Source organism: Xenopus laevis, chromosome 9_10S, assembly GCF_017654675.1.
Source record: "Xenopus laevis strain J_2021 chromosome 9_10S, Xenopus_laevis_v10.1, whole genome shotgun sequence".
Taxonomy (NCBI): domain Eukaryota; kingdom Metazoa; phylum Chordata; class Amphibia; order Anura; family Pipidae; genus Xenopus; species Xenopus laevis.
Window position 1 is genome coordinate 1,793,833 of NC_054388.1, and position 22,891 is coordinate 1,816,723.

The 22,891-nt window shown below is 41.7% G+C and overlaps 1 protein-coding gene across 1 annotated transcript; it reads right to left on the bottom strand.

Moving 5' to 3' along the window:
* Positions 1-15,745: 15,745 nt before the first annotated feature.
* On the bottom strand, positions 15,746-22,043 carry psmd3.S (proteasome 26S subunit, non-ATPase 3 S homeolog). Its single transcript, NM_001092486.1, is given in 12 exon segments — positions 15,746-15,919; positions 16,700-16,750; positions 17,049-17,204; positions 17,421-17,524; positions 18,013-18,132; positions 18,337-18,451; positions 18,688-18,791; positions 18,999-19,189; positions 19,281-19,417; positions 19,660-19,797; positions 20,337-20,527; positions 21,865-22,043. Coding segments are annotated over 12 exon segments (1,497 nt in total). The 5' UTR covers positions 21,977-22,043; the 3' UTR covers positions 15,746-15,841.
* Between the last annotated feature and the right edge of the window lie 848 nt (positions 22,044-22,891).

Below are 22,891 nucleotides of genomic sequence, written 5' to 3' on the forward strand. Positions count from 1 at the left end.
ACACTGGCTGTAAGATTTCAACACTTCAATGGTCTGAGTAACTGGTTTCTTATGAAAAAAAAATCTCATTATTTTTTGTTCAGTTAGATTTGTTTATAAATATGAATATACTCTTTCCTGTAGATACTGTATTTCCCGCAGATACGAATATTTGAATCTGATAAAAGTGAAAAGGTGCAAATGTCGCATTGTCGTGCCTTTTTATAACTAAAAGCAGAGGAATTGGCAACATATCAAGATTCTCAGGATTCCCACCAGCCGCTTTAGGTTTAAGGGAATATAATAAATGTAAACTTTTTGTTTATACAAATATATAAGAAATTCTAAATTTTAGGGGGGGTGGGAGTTATTATTAGTATTTTTTTTAATACTTAAAGTTAATAAAGTTCTGCACAGTTATTTCCAATAAGTAAATAAATCACACAATACACCCTATGCTCTGCGCTAGGCAAATACGGGGGTGCTAATTTTTCTTAAATACCCCCCAGTTCGGTCCAAGATACATGTCCCTTCACCCCACCCCTAGCTTCACCCATTTTTTTTTCTACATTACATAAATCCTATGGAAACATTTTGACCGAATACTGAACTCATCCAGAATCCTAATTTCTATATTCAAAACGGAGAAAAAAAATGATCAATTTAATTATTTCCACTTTTGCTAATAAGGGTCGAAGGGTTCAAACCCAGTTTGACAGTGTGGCAACATTTGTGAAACCTATTATCAGTATTTAAAGGGGCATTAAAAGCAAAAAAAGGTTTATTTGTATCTAGAAAGTGTGTGTCATGCAATGTAAAGTCAGATTTGTCTTTTGTGGGATGGGGGGGTGTATTTCCTGATACTGGTGATAGTGATCTGGTGATACCAGGGGACTAAGTGGTATTGCTCCATCTTGTGAATCACCCTCAAGGGGTTGGTGGTAGAGGTGGAAATAACCAGAGCCTGGGGAAGAACCAAAAAAAAAACGGTGTGCTGGGTTCTGTACATATCACCAAGGAAAATGGGTCACCACAAGGGTTAGTACGGACCACCAAGGCCACCAGAGGTGATGCCCTGGGAAAGGTTTGGTCCAGAATATTTTGTTGTGGGTTCTGCAGGTTTTGAGCAGACCAAAACATCAGTAACAGCATTATATACCGTAACCCTATGCTGGAGAAACTGGAGCATCAGTCAAATCTTCCTACATCATCAGGTATCAGCTAGTGGTGGTGATAGTTAGAACCTCTACTGCTTCCCTAATAGTGTTGCTTGGGTAAACAGATTTCCAAAGACCCCCGTAGAGCAGCAGCAGCTCTAATCTATAAGCAGCAGTTCAGTGGGAGTCCAGGAACACCAACCAAGACTGGAGGAACTGCTCTGCTGCTTGATTTATTGCTTGAAGCTCAGCCATTGCTGAAAAGAAGCTGTTGAGGGGACCTTCAAGGAGAACCCTAGTGAGCAACCATTAGTGATACAGTAGAGACCCTCTATCAACAGTTTTGTGAACATGGCTGAATAATCCATTTATAAACTACAGGGCCCAGTTATGTACTTTCCGTTAGTTCTGTACCTCAGTATTAACATGTCTAGTTAATACTAGTTAATGTCTAGTTCTATATTTGAAAAGGAACACTTCGATTCACTAACTTCGAGTGAAGGATTCGAAGGTAAAAAACTTTTTTTTGGGCAACTTCGACCATCGAATGGGCTACTTCGACCTTCGACTACGACTTCGAAACGAAGGATTCGAAGTAAAAATCATTCGACTATTCGACCATTCGATAGTTGAAGTACTGTCTCTTTAAAAAAAACTTCGACCCCCTAGTTCGCCATCTAAAAGCTACCGAAGTCAATGTTAGTCTATGGGGAAGGTCCCCATAGGCTTTGCTAAGTTTTTTTGATCAAAGGATATTCCTTCGATCGTTGGATTTAAATCCTTCGAATCGAAAAGGATTTAATCGTTCGATCTAAGGAATTATCCTTCGATCGTTCGATTGCACTATCTGCGCTAAATCCTTCGACTTCGATATTTGAAGTCGAAGGATTTTAATTAACCCTCGATATTCGACCCTTAGTGAATCGGCCCCTAAATGTACTGAGGGGGACATGACACAGTCTTTTCTAGAAATGGTGCATATCCCACTACCTCAGCGCACTGTGTGTTCTGACTCATGAAGCAGAATGTGGAAATGGAAGGAGGGGTTTGATGTTTACTCTGGGTCATTATATAACTCGTATACCCCTGGGTGTCATTCATATTCTGCTGTTTTACTGCCAATGTTCTACATTCCTGGCATCGACTGAACTGGGTTCATATTAATCAGATAAAAAGTCAGCAAAAAAAAACAAGGTAAATGACAGTTGTGATAGAAACGGATATACGGGCTTTAATTTTGGGTTCTGATGAAAATCCTTACCGTGCAGGGTACATTCCATTATTGACATATTAAAGGTCAAGTCAACTTTAATTTAACTTTGAGCAATAAATGGAAGGAAATGTTTTAACCGTTGCTTAAGGCTAGGAATTTATTTTTAATATCTTTGTCTACATTGGGTGTTTTGTATGGTGGCGTTTGGGCACGATATGTGATGCAACGTCCCAACAAGGGGCACAATGTGTCCAGACTGGGCCCACTTGCTTCTTGCTCCACCTTTACTGGTCTGACAAGGGGTTTCCCTGTTTCACTAGCCATCGTGTGTTTGGTACAACTTCTTTCATATACTATTGGGAAAGGTACCAACCTCAACACCGTGCAGACGCAATTGGAGAGGAGGGGCAAAGAAGAAATCCTGGTTTGTATCCACCTTACTGGCGCCATACTGTATATTACTGTAAGTAGGTATTCCATACAGTTAGATACAAGGACTGCTGAAGCTACAGTGTATAATGTAGGTTATTCTGCTGGTTGGCATCAAATACTGTTGGGTATCACTTGGAAGGGGCACAGGCCTGAGCAATGTGGTGAAGCTGTAGCACCACCATGTTAACAATTCATCGGGTTTTCTCCATTATTTTCTGTTAGTGTGTTGAATATACAGGTTCCCCAAAAAGCCCAAACCCTGTACGAACAAAAGTAAAAGCAACAGAGAAAAGTACAGGAATGGAATCCATTATCTGGAAACCCGTTATCCAGAAAGCTCTGAATTATGGAAAGGCCGTCTCCCATAGACACCATTATAAACAAATAATCCAAATTTTTAAGAATTATTTCCTTTTTCTGTGTAATAATAAAACAGTCGCTTCTACTTGATCCCAACTAAGATATAATTAATCCTTATTGGAGGCAAAACCAGCCTATTGGGTTTATTTTATGTTTATATGATTTTCTAGTAGACTTGAGGTATGAAGATCCAAATTACAGAAAGATTTGTTATCAGGAAAACCCCAGGTCCGAGGCATTCTGGATAACAGGTCCCATACCTGTACTCGTGTCTGTCACTTGCAGCTATGACTTCTGTGTTCTGGTATAAAATCCAGCTTGGATGAAATTCTATTGTTAATGGATATCTTTCCATTTAGGCCTACACGTATAGGATCTGTTATCTGGAAACCTGTGATCCAGAAATCTCCAAATTATCGAAAGGCCGTCTCCCATAGACTCCATTTCATCCAAATATCATCACAAACTTTTTGTGTCTAATAATAAAACAGTCGCTTGTACTTGATCCCAACTAAGATATAATTAATCCTTATTAGAGGCAAAACCAGCCTATTGGCTTTATTTCATGTTTATATGATTTTCTAGTAGACTTAAGGCATGAAGACCCAAATAACGTATATCTGGTAAACCCCAGGCCCCGAGCATTCTGGATAACGGGTCCCATACCTGTAAAACAGTAGCTTGTACTTGATCCCAACTAAGATATTGGCTTTATTTACTTTTTATATGATTTAAGGTATGAAAATCCATATTACAAAAAGATCTGTTATCTGGAAAACCCCAGGTCCCGATCATTCTGGATAACAGGTCCCATACCTGTAAAACAGTCGCTTGTACTTGATCCCAACTAAGATATAATTAATCCTTATTGGAGGCAGAACCAGCCTATTGGCTTTATTTACTTTTTATATGATTTAAGGTATGAAAATCCATATTACAGAAAGTTATCTGTTATCTGGAAAACCCCAGGTCCCGATCATTCTGGATTGCGCCCAGTTGCTAGGATAAATCAATAACCTAGCAACCAGAACACAGTCTAACTTCCAAGGAAAAGGAAAAAAAAGCGTGAAGATTTAAAAACCAATTAAGAGAAATACCAAAATGAATAGATGACTAATGTCTTTGTCTTTAAAAAAAAGCTCATTTTGAGGGGTGTTTGTTTTTTCCCCCTCTCTATCTCTGTTTCCTATATTGTAGGTCGTCTGCGCTGTTTGTGGGCAACTCTGTGCAACTCTGCTTCTTCCTCAAGTTCTCTTTTCCTGCGTATCAGGATATGAATCAGATCCATTCAACGGCAAAAAGGAAACGATTGGGCCCCAGAGCTGACCATTTCCATATTAAGGCTTTGGGGAATGGAGTTTCCATGACAGGAGTGGACGGACCTGTAGTTTTCTGCTGTTTATCGGCGTCTGGGGGATGTGAATTGTGCATTGTACGTCCCTTTCAGTCGGACGTTTATGAATGAAAACCTTCACTGACTCAATAAGGTGCATTTCTGACATTTACTTTTATTGGGTGACTTTTTTTCTCACAGGGACAGGAGGGAAAATGTTCTCACAAAATGCACATATACCCATGGGGCCCAGTATAAACCAGCTGCTACTCATGGTGTTCCAGGTTCCTAGTAAAGGATATCTCTATAGTAATGTATAATACTACAGTATATCACATGACACAGCTTCAGAGGAGGAAGTGCTGTCTTCACACACTAACCCAGGGCACACATACATGCTAGGTGACATCAGCCAATGAGCTGTGTCTTTGACTCCCACACCACTTCCTGTTACAGTTAGCAGCTGCATTATTTCCTGTCAGGTGATCAGGAAGTGACACACAAAATGGTGGCATGAAGCAAAAGATGTAAAAGGGAAATAGTGTATTGACTGATATATACTCATAAAACACAGGGAACAGCACCCAAAGGCTTATGGCATTATGAATCTAGTAACTTACACGTGTATTTGTTTTGTTATGTGCCAGTGCTTAGCAACACAAGCGCCAAACCAGTCGAGGCCTGGGAGAGAACAAGGCCCAGTTTGGTTCCATTTCATGAGATAGTAACATAGTAAATTCCGCTGAAAAAAGACTCAGTCCATCAAGTTCAACCTTAAGTCTATATATAACCTGCCTTACTGACAGTTGATCTAGAGGAAGGTGAAAAACCCCATTTGAAGTCTCTCCAATTTGCCTCAGAGGGGGGAAAATTCCTTCCTGACTCCAAAATGTAATGGGACCAGTCCCTGGATCAACTTGTACTATGAGCTCTCTCCCATATCCCTGTATTCCCTCACTTGCTAAACACCATCCAACCCCTTCTTATACCTATCTAATGTATCAGCCTGTACCCCTGATTCACTTCCCAGCTCTCCCTGTAACACCCCTTTCCCTCCTCTAATCTCATTGGCTCCCTCCTGTCTGCTGGGAGGAGCTACTGGTGAATAAAGCATCCGACCCTTCCTTGTACCTATCTAATGTATCAGCCTGTACCCCTGATTCACTTCCCAGCTCTCCCTGTAACACCCCTTTCCCTCCTCTAATCTCATTGGCTCCCTCCTGTCTGCTGGGAGGAGCTACTGGTGAATAAAGCATCCGACCCTTCCTTGTACCTATCTAATGTATCAGCCTGTACCACTGATTCACTTCCCAGCTCTCCCTGTAACACCCCTTTCCCTCCTCTAATCTCATTGGCTCCCTCCTGTCTGCTGGGAGGAGCTACTGGTGAATAAAGCATCCGACCCTTCCTTGTACCTATCTAATGTATCAGCCTGTACCACTGATTCACTTCCCAGCTCTCCCTGTAACACCCCTTTCCCTCCTCTAATCTCATTGGCTCCCTCCTGTCTGCTGGGAGGAGCTACTGGTGAATAAAGCATCCGACCCTTCCTTGTACCTATCTAATGTATCAGCCTGTACCACTGATTCACTTCCCAGCTCTCCCTGTAACACCCCTTTCCCTCCTCTAATCTCATTGGCTCCCTCCTGTCTGCTGGGAGGAGCTACTGGTGAATTAAGCATCCGACCCTTCCTTGTACCTATCTAAAGTATCAGCCTGTACCCCTGATTCACTTCCCAGCTCTCCCTGTAACACCCCTTTCCCTCCTCTAATCTCATTGGCTCCCTCCTGTCTGCTGGGAGGAGCTACTGGTGAATAAAGCATCCGACCCTTCTTTATACCTATCTAATGTATCAGCCTGTACCCCTGATTCACTTCCCAGCTCTCCCTGTAACACCCCTTTCCCTCCTCTAATCTCATTGGCTCCCTCCTGTCTGCTGGGAGGAGCTACTGGTGAATAAAGCATCCGACCCTTCCTTGTACCTATCTAATGTATCAGCCTGTACCACTGATTCACTTCCCAGCTCTCCCTGTAACACCCCTTTCCCTCCTCTAATCTCATTGGCTCCTTCCTGTCTGCTGGGAGGAGCTACTGGTGAATAAAGCATCCGACCCTTCCTTGTACCTATCCAATGTATCAGCCTGTACCACTGATTCACTTCCCAGCTCTCCCTGTAACACCCCTTTCCCTCCTCTAATCTCATTGGCTCCCTCCTGTCTGCTGGGAGGAGCTACTGGTGAATAAAGCATCCGACCCTTCTTTATACCTATCTAATGTATCAGCCTGTACCCCTGATTCACTTCCCAGCTCTCCCTGTAACACCCCTTTCCCTCCTCTAATCTCATTGGCTCCCTCCTGTCTGCTGGGAGGAGCTACTGGTGAATTAAGCATCCGACCCTTCCTTGTACCTATCTAAAGTATCAGCCTGTACCCCTGATTCACTTCCCAGCTCTCCCTGTAACACCCCTTTCCCTCCTCTAATCTCATTGGCTCCCTCCTGTCTGCTGGGAGGAGCTACTGGTGAATAAAGCATCCGACCCTTCTTTATACCTATCTAATGTATCAGCCTGTACCCCTGATTCACTTCCCAGCTCTCCCTGTAACACCCCTTTCCCTCCTCTAATCTCATTGGCTCCCTCCTGTCTGCTGGGAGGAGCTACTGGTGAATTAAGCATCCGACCCTTCCTTGTACCTATCTAATGTATCAGCCTGTACCCCTGATTCACTTCCCAGCTCTCCCTGTAACACCCCTTTCCCTCCTCTAATCTCATTGGCTCCCTCCTGTCTGCTGGGAGGAGCTACTGGTGAATAAAGCATCCGACCCTTCCTTGTACCTATCTAATGTATCAGCCTGTACCCCTGATTCACTTCCTAGCTCTCCCTGTAACACCCCTTTCCCTCCTCTAATCTCATTGGCTCCCTCCTGTCTGCTGGGAGGAGCTACTGGTGAATAAAGCATCCGACCCTTCCTTGTACCTATCTAATGTATCAGCCTGTACCCCTGATTCACTTCCCAGCTCTCCCTGTAACACCCCTTTCCCTCCTCTAATCTCATTGGCTCCCTCCTGTCTGCTGGGAGGAGCTACTGGTGAATAAAGCATCCGACCCTTCCTTGTACCTATCTAATGTATCAGCCTGTACCACTGATTCATGGAGACAATTCCACATCTTCACAGCTCTCATTGTAAAAAAGCTCTTCCCAATATTTAGGTTTTTCTAAATATTTTCACATCTGGCTGTAGACAAGCACATTCTTTCCCAGAGCTCTATTTATTTGGCAAGTGCCCAGTGAGTCTGACACCAACACTTTGATTTTCGGAGTCACTCAGAACCAATCCAATATTAAATGCGTCTGGCTGCGGTTACTCGGTAAGAAAGGCCACAAACCTCGTTTTTAAAAATGCCACATGATTACACTCACATTTGGTTTGGCTTCAGAAAACCATATCCCTGGCCAATATGGCAGCACTGAAAATGTCAATTTAGTAATTTCTTAATGAGGGATTAATCGATAAAATGGAAAATCTAAGGAGCGACTGAGATTCAGGGAAGCGCAATGAATCTATATTTATAAAGCAGCCCAGGACAGTGACGCTGAAAGGGCATTTTCTGGTAAAGGAGGAGAAAGTCGTTAAAGAAGAAGGAAAGGCTATAATTAAGTAAGTTTTATCTGAAATGTCTATATAAATACACCAGTAAACCCCCAAAGTAATGTTGCTCTGAGTCCTCTGTCAAACAGCACATTTCTTTCCTTCTATTGTGTACTCATGGGCTTCTGTATCAGACTAACTGTTTTCAGCTTAAACCTCCAGGGCTAGGGCTTGAGCATGCTCAGTTTGCTCCTCTCCCTCCCTCCTCCCACCCCTACTGTAATCTGATCTCAGAGCTGTAAGTGAGCAGGGTGAGACTCTGGCAGGAAGTGATGTCACACCAAGCTAATATGGCAGCTTCTATCTTAAACAAACAGAGACAGTGTCTAGAGCTGTTTACTCAGATATGGTAAAGCATTCTGCAGAATAAATGTAGCATTCTTGCACTATTGTGGCTAATCTGTTGGCAATACACTGTCTTGGAGCTTTCCTTCTCCTTTAATGAAATGACCGTTTTTGGTGGAAACCGTTGAAGAATGAACATGCTGTTTGCCTGTATTCATGGGGGGCAGGGGGTAAGTACAGAGCTCTTGCACTTCTGCTAGTAAATGAGCCCAAATAGATACAGGTCAGGGGGTTTATCACTTATAAATAGAAAATATACGCTAGAACTTATCACACCTACGTATATCTGAGATATGGGAAACATTACACTGACTGCCTCCGAGTTTAGTGGAAAGTGATCCCCAAACTGTGGCGCTGGGCTCCCTACGGGGCTTAAAGGGCACCTGTTGGGCAAAAACCTTATCCTCAACAAAGGCAGGGGCTAATAGAGCCAACACTCTGCCTGGGGGTAATAGTCGTTTTTTTTGTTTTAGAAAAAAATGGCCTCCTGCCAGCGCTGGGCCACCCGAAATGAGAGGGAGCTCCGGGTGCCAGTGGGCATGTCAGTCAGATCACATGACGTCATCTGTGTGCCCCAACATGGCGGCTCATAACGGGGGTTGCCTCTACATGGCAATTTTTAGAAATAAAAACGACTGTTACCCCCAACAGGAGTGCAGGCTCTATTAGTCCCCACCCTTTTTTGGGGATACTATTTTTTGACTGATTTTATGACTGTGAGAATCAGCTTGAAGACCAGTTGGGTTATTTGCCCTCCTAGATACAATGGAAGCCCCAGCCTGGGGCACATTTTCTGCAGCCCTAGATATTGTTTGGAGCATGGCCAATAGCTCAATGTTGCGTCTATGTGTAACTGTGTTACCCTGCAGGTAAAGTACAAGCCGCTACTGATCCTCTCTATGGTGCACTGGTGTCAGGAGGAAATGTAGCAAGAGCAGTGCACAGACAAACGCACGCCACTTGTAGCCGGAAAAGGATAAAGGAAAAGAATGACATTCATTCATTCTGGGAAAGTTGATTTGCTGCCGCTCAGTTGGGTAATGGCAGCACCTCACCAGTATGAACTGCTGCTGACAGGTCATTAAGCAACACACAGGATGCAGGGAATTCCCTCTCATTAGGAGCTGCCATACCGACACCCCGCTCAATACACACACATTATATACATTATATATCACAACTAGATATATCATTGCTAAAGGGAAAGTGCACTCTTTATTTTCTTTAATCATCTCTAAAGTATAATGAGTTTGTTGAACACAAAGAACATTCCTGCATCAGACAGTATCTGAGGTTGAAAAAAAGACACACGGCCATCAAGTCCAACCCTTGGTCAAAATGAAACCCGTATACTGCAGGATCATTCAAAGCATTCACCTGTATACTCTGGCTCAAATCATGGAAAATGGACTTGCACTCCAGTGAAAAAATGGACTGAATGGGGTTGTGTTTATTTAGGGAATAATGTACCCTCTACTGTCAATGATAAGGATATTAGAAGTCACTGAGGGGTTGTTCTGTGACCATATAAAGGCACAAGGCTGCAGGCTGAGTTATACAGGGAACTCTGAGTATCACTCATGTATTATAAGGGATAATGTACCCCCTACTGTAAATGATAAGGATATTAGAAGTCACTGAGGGGTTGTTCTGTGACCATATAAAGGCACAAGGCTGCAGGCTGAGTTATACAGGGAACTCTGAGTATCACTCATGTATTATAAGGGATAATGTACCCCCTACTGTAAATGATAAGGATATTAGAAGTCACTGAGGGGTTGTTCTGTGACCATATAAAGGCACAAGGCTGCAGGCTGAGTTATACAGGGAACTCTGAGTATCACTCATGTATTATAAGGGATAATGTACCCCCTACTGTAAATGATAAGGATATTAGAAGTCACTGAGGGGTTGTTCTGTGACCATATAAAGGCACAAGGCTGCAGGCTGAGTTATACAGGGAACTCTGAGTATCACTCATGTATTATAAGGGATAATGTACCCCCTACTGTAAATGATAAGGATATTAGAAGTCACTGAGGGGTTGTTCTGTGACCATATAAAGGCACAAGGCTGCAGGCTGAGTTATACAGGGAACTCTGAGTATCACTCATGTATTATAAGGGATAATGTACCCCCTACTGTAAATGATAAGGATATTAGAAGTCACTGAGGGGTTGTTCTGTGACCATATAAAGGCACAAGGTTGCAGGCTGAGTTATACAGGGAACTCTGAGTATCACTCATGTATTATAAGGGATAATGTACCCCCTACTGTAAATGATAAGGATATTAGAAGTCACTGAGGGGTTGTTCTGTGACCATATAAAGGCACAAGGCTGCAGGCTGAGTTATACAGGGAACTCTGAGTATCACTCATGTATTATAAGGGATAATGTACCCCCTACTGTAAATGATAAGGATATTAGAAGTCACTGAGGGGTTGTTCTGTGACCATATAAAGGCACAAGGCTGCAGGCTGAGTTATACAGGGAACTCTGAGTATCACTCATGTATTATAAGGGATAATGTACCCCCTACTGTAAATGATAAGGATATTAGAAGTCACTGAGGGGTTGTTCTGTGACCATATAAAGGCACAAGGCTGCAGGCTGAGTTATACAGGGAACTCTGAGTATCACTCATGTATTATAAGGGATAATGTACCCCCTACTGTAAATGATAAGGATATTAGAAGTCACTGAGGGGTTGTTCTGTGACCATATAAAGGCACAAGGCTGCAGGCTGAGTTATACAGGGAACTCTGAGTATCACTCATGTATTATAAGGGATAATGTACCCCCTACTGTAAATGATAAGGATATTAGAAGTCACTGAGGGGTTGTTCTGTGACCATATAAAGGCACAAGGCTGCAGGCTGAGTTATACAGGGAACTCTGAGTATCACTCATGTATTATAAGGGATAATGTACCCCCTACTGTAAATGATAAGGATATTAGAAGTCACTGAGGGGTTGTTCTGTGACCATATAAAGGCACAAGGCTGCAGGCTGAGTTATACAGGGAACTCTGAGTATCACTCATGTATTATAAGGGATAATGTACCCCCTACTGTAAATGATAAGGATATTAGAAGTCACTGAGGGGTTGTTCTGTGACCATATAAAGGCACAAGGCTGCAGGCTGAGTTATACAGGGAACTCTGAGTATCACTCATGTATTATAAGGGATAATGTACCCCCTACTGTAAATGATAAGGATATTAGAAGTCACTGAGGGGTTGTTCTGTGACCATATAAAGGCACAAGGCTGCAGGCTGAGTTATACAGGGAACTCTGAGTATCACTCATGTATTATAAGGGATAATGTACCCCCTACTGTAAATGATAAGGATATTAGAAGTCACTGAGGGGTTGTTCTGTGACCATATAAAGGCACAAGGTTGCAGGCTGAGTTATACAGGGAACTCTGAGTATCACTCATGTATTATAAGGGATAATGTACCCCCTACTGTAAATGATAAGGATATTAGAAGTCACTGAGGGGTTGTTCTGTGACCATATAAAGGCACAAGGCTGCAGGCTGAGTTATACAGGGAACTCTGAGTATCACTCATGTATTATAAGGGATAATGTACCCCTACTGTAAATGATAAGGATATTAGAAGTCACTGAGGGGTTGTTCTGTGACCATATAAAGGCACAAGGCTGCAGGCTGAGTTATACAGGGAACTCTGAGTATCACTCATGTATTATAAGGGATAATGTACCCCCTACTGTAAATGATAAGGATATTAGAAGTCACTGAGGGGTTGTTCTGTGACCATATAAAGGCACAAGGCTGCAGGCTGAGTTATACAGGGAACTCTGAGTATCACTCATGTATTATAAGGGATAATGTACCCCCTACTGTAAATGATAAGGATATTAGAAGTCACTCAGGGGTTGTTCTGTGACCATATAAAGGTACAAGGCTGCAGGCTGAGTTATACAGGGAACTCTGAGTATCACTCATGTATTATAAGGGATAATGTACCCCCTACTGTAAATGATAAGGATATTAGAAGTCACTGAGGGGTTGTTCTGTGACCATATAAAGGTACAAGGCTGCAGGCTGAGTTATACAGGGAACTCTGAGTATCACTCATGTATTATAAGGGATAATGTACCCCCTACTGTAAATGATAAGGATATTAGAAGTCACTGAGGGGCTGTTCTGTGACCATATAAAGGCACAAGGCTGCAGGCTGAGTTATACAGGGAACTCTGAGTATCACTCATGTATTATAAGGGATAATGTACCCCCTAATGTAAATGATAAGGATATTAGAAGTCACTGAGGGGTTGTTCTGTGACCATATAAAGGCACAAGGCTGCAGGCTGAGTTATACAGGGAACTCTGAGTATCACTCATGTATTATAAGGGATAATGTACCCCCTACTGTAAATGATAAGGATATTAGAAGTCACTGAGGGGTTGTTCTGTGACCATATAAAGGCACAAGTAGGCAGAGTTGTTTTAATAGAAGTCATGGAACAGCAAGATGACTTTTGATAAGTGTCAGGCCAGTGACATTTCTATATATCTCACTGAATGTTCCCTTGTGTTAGTATTTAACACTTGGGGGAAATGCTAAGAAAATCCCATCAGAGCTGAAATCTTAGATTTGTAAACGTATTTTGCCGCTGACTCATTGATTAGCAAAGTGCCAAGAGGCAGTAATATGAAACGTCAGCAATTAACACGGGTGACACAGATGGAGTCGGGTGAGTGGAGAGCTGAGGGGTACGTGTGTTATATGGGGTACACTGCACATCCAGGCCAGGCTACTATGGATATTACAGCACTTTCTGCTTATTCTTAAAGGAACAGTAACACCTAAAAATGTAAGTGTTTTAAAGTAATGAAAATATCATGTAGTGTTGCCCTGCACTGGTAAAACTGCTGTGTTTGCTTCAGAAACACTATTATAGTTCATATAAACAAGCTGCTGTGGAGCAATGGCAGGAATTGAAAAACAGCTATATGGCACAGGTTAACTAATGGATAACAGATAACAATATTAGACAGACAGAGCTTATCTGTTATCTGCTGTGTAACTTGAGCTTTTTCTCCTTTGAATGGCTGCCCCCATTGCTACACAGCAGCCTATTTATATAAACAATAGTATATGTTTCTGAAACTAACACAGCAGTTTTACCAGTGCAGGGCAACACTGCATTATATTTTCATTACTTTAAAACACTTTCATTTTTTGAAGTTACTGTTCCTTTAATAAAGGCACAGGCAGCGCAATATCACGTGGGGGTGGAGTTTTATTTCATAGGAAGAGTTTACAATTAGTTTCCTCGAATTCTCACACTGACAGGTCGCAGCTTGTGCTCAGCTGTTGTTTCCTACAGACTGGGAGAGACTACAACTCACTGGGCCACGTGCAGACAATTCAAATACTTCTGCTGATCAATAGACAAAGATTGAATTCCTATTGATGCACCAAATCCACTATTTCATTGGGGATTCGGCTAAATCCCAGCACTTTTTTGAAGAATCCAGTCAAACTGAATGTTTTGTTCTATACGGATTCAAGGTGCAGTTTAAGGTTTGGATTTCGATTGTTATTGGCTCTAATTCTTATGGAAGATTCCGTTTTTGGGCATATCCATAATGAGGAGTTGGGAAATTGTGTTAAAGAATAAAGGACATTAGACCAGAGACTTATACACATCTGGCCTGTGGGCCTATATTTATATAAACCAGAAAGTTCTGACGTGAACATAGCACCCTCTCCTGGACAATCTCAAAATAACTGACATTTACCATTGACATCTTTGTTTATATTTTATTTATTTTAAGCAAGTTCCAACCACAAAGATCTCCTCTCTGTAGTTCCAGTAGGTTTCTTATAATCTCAATTTGAAGAGGTCTAATAAGCTGAAACTGAGCTAATGCGTGTGTGTGTGTATATATATACACATATATATATATACACATATATATATATATACACACATATATATATATACACATATATATATATATATATACACATATATACACACACATATATATATATATACACATATATACACACACATATATATATATATACACATATATACACACACATATATATATATATATCTCCTAGAGCAAAGGCTGTATCACACAAGTCAAAAGGGAAACTAACGCTACAATACAGCACTCTTGCTTTGCAATTCAATTTTTTGGAATATTGTGATTGTGGCCACCCTGATAATACAGCAAAAGCTTTCTTTCCTTGAACGGGTGCTTCACCCTCATATAAACTTTATGTATGTTATAGAATGACCTTTTCATACCAATTTTTCAATTGTCTTCATTCTTTATAGCTTTTGAATTATCTGCTTTCCTCTTCTGCCTTTTTCCATCTTTCAAATAACCCCAGCAGCCAAATAATGTCTGCACTGGAAAAGCATGCTGCTCCAATGTACTGAGCATGAATGACTGTCCATTCATCAGAATTTATTTAATCCAATACTTATGGGTTAAACCGCCTGGTTCTGTTCCCTGCCGAAATATGGTGTTGCACGAGCAACGGGAATAATCTAATAATAAAGAGCAGCAATCAACTACATTTCTAGGTCTGGTGTGATATTAAAAGAAATGTGAGATTCTGCTGATGCTCCTTTTTACTTCCCGAATGCTGAAGGTCAGTGAATGTTATCGCTATTTTAAAGGGAAAATATTTAGTAGGGTTTACCCGTACTTAACTTCCCCTTTAATAGAGAGTGCAGCATGTGGGCATTGCTTGATTAGTCCTTCTTTCCACATTGTTAGTATGGCAGGTCTCCTTTGTAAGTATAAATGCAATTCTGCAAGTGAGGAATAGAAGAAGCTATGCCACGTGTTCAAGGGAAAAGAAAACTTATTTTAAATACACTAGATTTCCCTTTAACAGAATTTTCAGCGTGAGGTATGTTTATTCATATCAAAGTCCAAGAGGAAAACCACCAGCACCCCTTAGCCTCTCAGAAAATATAGGTCCGGTGCTCAGTAAGAAGGGTCGGCAACCTCCAATGGAAGCAGGACTGGCCCTGCGTTTTTATTGGCAATAAACAAACAGGGCCTGAGTCCTGAGTGCTGGTATTTTTGATTTTCAGTCCATATTCATATCAAAGAACAGTATCTTGTTGGTCTAAGAAGCAGAATAGCACTGGATAACCACAACTCCAGTCCCTATAACTGACAGCCCAGACCATCCCAATTTTTCCAGCCAGCACTCCCTACCTTTCCAGTGAAAAGAACAAGCATAAAGACAAGTGATTTGGCCAGGTAGGGGTGGCAAGTCACATGTGTATTGTTGAAACCAAAACAAACAAACAAAAAATTCATCAAAATTTTTAAAAAAAGAAACGGTAGTGGAGACAGAGGTTATGGAAATCCATCATCATCATCTTCTGCCATTTCCTTAGCAAATTCTAAGTCCTGCTGTTCTCTCTCTCTGCGTTCCTGTAGTGAGGAAAGGAACATAAGTTAGTAAAACAGAGCAGGATTATATTAGCTGCCCCATCTGATGGGAGCTTGCGGCTTGTCGGATTATAGATACAAGATAAACAAAATATTTATTAGCACATAAAAGCTATTTGGTGTATTTAATAGTATTATATGGAAAATGTATTTAAAAGCATTATACGGTAAATCATATAATCATCCATACGTAGCAACAAAAAAAATACTGCTTTAACATTATCTTTCTAACTCTAATCTAACACTTAACTTCTACCTCACCTTTATCATGTCTTAAAGGAGAAGGAAAGGCTAAAAGTAAGTAATCTTTATCAGAAAGGTCTATATAAATACACCAGTAACCCCTCAAAGTAATGCTGCTCTGAGTCCTCTGTCAAACAGCACATTTCTTACCTTCTATTGTGTACTCATGGGCTTCTGTATCAGACTAACTGTTTTCAGCTTAAACCTCCAGGGCTAGGGCTTGAGCATGCTCAGTTTGCTCCTCTCTCCCTCCCTGCTGTAATCTGAGCTCAAGAGCTATGAGTGAGCAGGAAGAGACTCAGGCAGACCAAGCTAATATGGCAGCTGCTATCCTAAACAAACAGAGAGAGCTTCTAGAGCGGTTTACTCAGGTACGGTAAAGAATTCTGCAGCATAAATATAGTTGTATAGTTTGCACTATTATGGCTAATCTATTGGCAAATAAACTGCCTCGGTAGCTTTCCTTCTTCTTTAATGCCTATTGCTTTCTTATCACACGTAATAGATTCAGGTCCTCACCTCTGCAGACTCCAGGTCTTTGTTGTAGGACTTTGGGGGAAATCGCATAGCCTAAAAATGAAAAGAAAGTGACGTTTCATTGAAGGTGACGGTTGCATTTACAATATATAAGATAAAATAACTTCTGATTTAAGTAGTAGCCAAAATATAAAAGGGTTGTGCCTAATGATCAATTACTTACAGTTACCAGGCCCATTATCAGCAATATCAGATATACACAGGAAAAAATGTAATTAATTTATCATACACAGGAGTTAATGGAACCCTTGGGCATGCTGTAAGCAGTGTGAGAGCTGCAGTTCTCCATCTGGTCCTAAAGAATAAAAAGTCCTCTTTATTCTGACCCTACCTTTACAGACATGTTGTGTATATCCAAGCAGAATGAAATGCGCTGGTGAAATGCCAACTGTGGCTCTCTTGTGGAATAAATATCAATCATCTCCTTTGATTGGACGTAGCCTTTTTCGTGGTTAATGCCGGCCTCAATAACGCCGTCACGAATCGCCTGGAAGACACAGGATTTAGATATAGCTTTGGGCGGTTTGTGGCTAATTCGTTGCCACAGTTTTAGAAGTGTTCATAGTCAGCAAGTGTTGCTTAGGTTACAGATTGTCTTATAAGAAGTTATAGGAAAATGAGCAGAGGGGCAATACTAACATTTAAAGTTGGGGCAAAACAGAAAAAATTAAATTAAACAGACAGCAATTAGCATCAGACTCACTTTGGCCACTATAAACTCTGCATCCTCGGCACTGTCCAGCTGCAGCTTGTGAGCAATGTCAGGCAAAGAGATCCGGGAGTATGACAGGCTGATCATGCGTACTCCTACAGCAGATGAATAAATAAATAAATTGCACTAACTCTGAAATATCTGACCCTACCCTAATGCTACTGCTCTTATTTAGTCTCAAGCAAACTTGGAAAAAAAGTATGATGCTGCGCCTGCAGCTCCCTGGTAGATAGAAGCTGATATCTATGAAACACCCAAGGCGCCTATCCAAACATTTTTTCTAAAAGTTAAGCGGAGTCCTTATTATTGTCAAATATAAACCTGAACTAATAATACAAAACATGTTATACACATTGAATATAGCTCGAGTTTCTAATCAGCCCTCCAAACAATAGGTGTGCTGTATTAGAATTTGGGAGGGTCTCATTGCATTTTGTGTGGTCAGTAAGGGTTTGACAACACTGCTGGTTTAAACAAAAGCAACATTTCAGATTATTCTTCCCAACAGAATATTGTTCTTCTGACTCAAATATGTCCATGCACAAAAGCAGAGCTAATAATGTCCAACCCGAACAGACGTTACCTGTCTTGATGACGTTGTGTCTCAGACGAATGATAAGCGTGTATGTCCCATCAGACTGGAACTTCTCACAGAACTGTTCAAGAACCTGGTTAAATTTGGACAGATTTCCAGTCCTAACAGCTAAAAAAAAGTAAAAAAAAATGACAAATTATTAGACAGATACTTAAAGGTACTGGGAAAAGGACAATCGGAAATGTTGGAAACTCCATACAGATAAAGGAATTTGTCAAGGCTCTCATTGCTGCGGGTGTGTGTGTGCTCACTCATAATCAGCACTAGGGATATCTGGGTTTATCAAATCTAGTGGAATAAACAGGCACTGACCTTGAGTAAGAAGGAAATAGGGCATAAGTGACCTCTTGAGACAATGTTGCCTGAACTGGAGACGGTCTGGGATTTCTCCAAGTAGCAGCTCCACCACAATCAGAAGCTTGTGAACCTAAATCAAGGCAAAGGAGAAAATAGGTGATATTGCGTTGTTATAAAAGGTTTCCATCCGCAGCAACTGCTAATAAAAGCAATTCGACTTTTTAAAGCTCAATGTAAAATTTTACACACCCGGTCACCCATGACGTTGCCTGTCATTTATTTAGCATCCTATTTCATAACATTGTGGTAAAAAAAAAAAAAAGAAGAAGAAGAAGCAGTTGTGTATCAAAGACACAGGCATCTTACAGTCTGTTTGAAGCCCACAGCAGTGTGCTGGGGAGCCTTCCTCAGGGCATTAGTCAGAGTCCTCCTTGCTCCTGTGTACTCCAGCTGAATGGCTTTAATGCGCCCTAACAAACAAAGTGTGCAAAATCAGAATGCATACAGATAGCTCATTGGAAAAGGGCAGTTCTCCCAGTTAGCCCAGTATATGGAACCATGAAGCTACAGCAAGAGACAAAATGTCAGTGCTTATATATGACCAATGAATCGAAATGTGACCACTGTGGATCATCCCCACCCCGTGCATTGCAATACACATTTATTTATTAGATTACCTGTGTAGTACAAATAGCGAGCCCACTCATTATTATTTGCCAGCTCAGGGAACACAGACTTGGACACTAATTTTTCAGCCTGATCGTACAAGTTGTACTGAAGGTAATTTCTGAGCAGGAGGTTGAGCAGCGTTGCTTGCCCATCGGCATCGTGCCTGAGCGTGGCTGTGCGCAGTCTTGCATGCAGGAAGCTGGCGGAAGAAAAGAATGCGCTCAGCTATCTCAAACTGTATTCCACTTGTGCTTTATTATGCAGCCTTGAATTGACAAACTAGCACTCACCTCCTGACTGCGTCCAGCTTGTTGAGGAACTCGTAAATACGTGAATGGTAATAGTAACATTTTGCAACCACCAGGTCCAGTGCACGGCGGTTCTGGGGGCTAATCTTCTGCATTAAGTCATCAGAGACTTTTTGAGCCTGGAAAGTGCAGAAAGAGAGAGATGGAGGGGGCACAATGTAACAATGGCAATAATTCTTTTTGTAAAAACCAAGTAAGATGTCCCTTTATTTGTGCTGTATATTGAACGTCCATCTCTAGCCATAATGTGAACATGGTTACAGTCCTTGCCATCAACCACTATATCATTCCTTTACATAGACTCCTATTCGTGGGCATGAATACGCTTGCGGGTTTCTATTCCGGATATTTCTGTACTCACCTCTGTATAGCGCTTGCTGTTCATCAGGTGAATGACAAGTAACAGCTGGAGATACGTCTCTACCTCCGGCAGCAGGGGAGCGGCGGCAGCTTTGCCAGTGCGTGGCCGAAACTGCACGTCTCCCTCTGTGTCCATCAGCTTGGGAAGTAAATAAATGCACAGGCAATTCAGGACACTGCTCAATTATTAACACATTAAGTGACTTGAAACTGTGTTAAAATTGACAGAAATATGAAGAAAGTCTAAACAGTATACAGTAACACTCACATAAACTGTGGGGCTGACCTAGGGAAAACCAGCAACGTAGACAGTGGGGCTCATTTATAAACCGTGGGCAAATTTGCTCCTGAGCAGTAACATATGGCAACCAATCAGATGATTGCTTTCAGTGTTTAATCTGCAGCTGGCTGAAAAAAGCTAATCACTGATTGGTTGCTATGGGTTACTGCCCACTGTTTATAAATGAGCCCCACAGTGCTTAATTGGGGGTGAAACGTTTGGGTGAATACTATATTACAGTATTAGATATGCCTTAAAGTACAGTGGGGTGACTTCTAACTGTTTCTCCATAACCATTTCGTAGGTAAGAAGGTCTGTTGTATCACCCGGCGGGACTCAAAATGTCTAAAACGACTGCACAAGCAAAACATGGAAAACAGTTTGAGTAGAATCCGTACCTCTTCCAGGAAGCCGAGCAGAAAATCACGGGTTGGAGGGTTGGAGGTGAAGAAGCCATTAATTGCCTTGTGCACCACATTGGGATTGAGGCGGCGAGAAGTTGAGGGTAAAGCTCTTAGAGCCCGAAGTACAAATCTTGGCTCTTTCCCAGACACAGCCCTCTCAATCTGCTTTACATGCTCTTTGATATCTGCACAATGACAGAGAGTATATATATATATATTAGCACAGGCTACACAGTAGATAACAGAGAATCTAATACATAGTTTATCTGTTGTTATCTACTATATACCCGTGTGTTTGAATGTCTGCCCCCATGGCTACACAGCAGCTTGTTTATATGAACTATAGTAGTACTTATCTGTTATCTACTGTGTATCCTGGGCTTGAATGGCTACACAGCAGCTTGTTTATATAAACTATAGTAGTACTTATCTGTTATCTACTGTGTATCCTGTGCTTGAATGTCTGCCCCATGGCTACACAGCAGCTTGTTTATATAAACTATAGTAGTACTTATCTGTTATCTACTGTGTATCCTGTGCTTGAATGGCTGCCCCCATGGCTACACAGCAGCTTGTTTATATAAACTATAGTAGTACTTATCTGTTATCTACGGTGTATCCTGTGCTTGAATGGCTGCCCCCATGGCTACACAGCAGCTTGTTTATATCAACTATAGTAGTACTGACCTGTTATCTACTGTGTATCCTGTGCTTGAATGGCTGCCCCCATGGCTACACAGCAGCTTGTTTATATAAACTATAGTAGTACGTATTATCTACTGTGTATCCTGTGCTTGAATGGCTGCCCCCATGGCTACACAGCAGCTTGTTTATATAAACTATAGTAGTACGTATCTGTTATCTACTGTGTATCCTGTGCTTGAATGGCTGCACCCATGGCTACACAGCAACTTGTTTATATAAACTATAATAGTACCTATTGGTTATCTACTGTGTATCCTGGGCTTGAATGGCTACACAGCAGCTTGTTTATATAAACTATAGTAGTACTTATCTGTTATCTACTGTGTATCCTGTGCTTGAATGGCTGCCCCCATGGCTACACAGCAGCTTGTTTATATAAACTATAGTAGTACTGACCTGTTATCTACTGTGTATCCTGTGCTTGAATGGCTGCACCCACGGCTACACAGCAGCTTGTTTATATAAACTATAGTAGTACTTATCTGTTATCTACTGTGTATCCTGTGCTTGAATGGCTGTCCCCATGGCTACACAGCAGCTTGTTTATATAAACTATAGTAGTACTTATCTGTTATCTACTGTGTATCCTGTGCTTGAATGGCTACTCAGCAGATTACAATGCAGGGAATTGCCAGACAGGGATTTGAGTTGTAACAAGTCACTTATTCAGTCAGGGAATAAATTGCTAAAAAGGACATTTTTTTCATTACTGGAATAAAGAGATTTCCCTCAGGCGAGGAGCATTGTGGGAAACGTGTGACAGACAATACTGGGGGAGAATGAGAGAATCCCCGGCTGCCTCAATGGGGCCCAGTACCTTCCAATGTGACGCTGTCCAGCTCCTTCTTCCCTCCCTCGCCGCTTTCCGACTCCTCCTCTTTCATCTCCACGTCCTCCGGTTCTTTTCGCTTAGCCACTGCTTCTTTCATGTTGGCCTCCAGGTCTTTGCTCGGATAGATTTCCGCTTCCGGGGACGGGATGACTGGCAAAGTCTCTGTCAAAGCGGCAGCCAAGAGGATGCCGGGAAGCGACGCGCGCAGCCTGAAGACGAGAATGTCGAGCGCATCGAACTGAAAGGGCAGAGTCACGTACGTTGCGCGTCTGGCAGAGCGGCGGCCATCTTGAGCACTGGAACGTGAATCATAAATTGGTGGACCTGCCTCTTCCTGTACAATTCACAAACAAACTGAGGGAGAGAGGGAGAGAGGGAGAGAGATTTTTGTTCCTGAACTTATATATGCCTTAGCTTTCTCAAATATTCACCTCAGAGAGATGAAAGATTCTTTTTTAAGTTTTTCTGTCAGGACAACAAATATCTTTGCTCTAAAATGAACTAAAAACCCTCTTGTTCAATAAAGTTCAAATGGCCAGTGCTACAAACTTTCTGTGTGACTAGTTTTGGCCTCCATTTTTGATCTGTTGGAAATCCTGTGGATTTTTGGTTGTCGGCGTCTGTAAAATACAGGAAAACGTAAAAGCAGGGGGTGGATATGGTTTTAAAGCTATTTGTACTGTAAATATAATTCCGATTGGAGGCCTTTCTATATATTTGGAGTTGGAGACACTAGTGGGGCTCATTTATCAACACTGGGCAAATTTGCCCATGGGCAGTTACCTATAGCAACCAATCAGTGATTAGCTTTTTAAAGCCAGCTGCAAGTAGAGCAATGAATGCAGCAATTTGATTCGTTGCCATGGGTTACTGCCCATGGGCAAATTTGCCCAGTATTGATAAATGACCCCCAATATGTTTTTAGCCTCAGTCAATGCAAAAGTGTTGGACTCTGCGCTTGGTAACGTTGGTTGTTTCATGGCAGAAACTCCAGGACCCACTTGTCCATAGG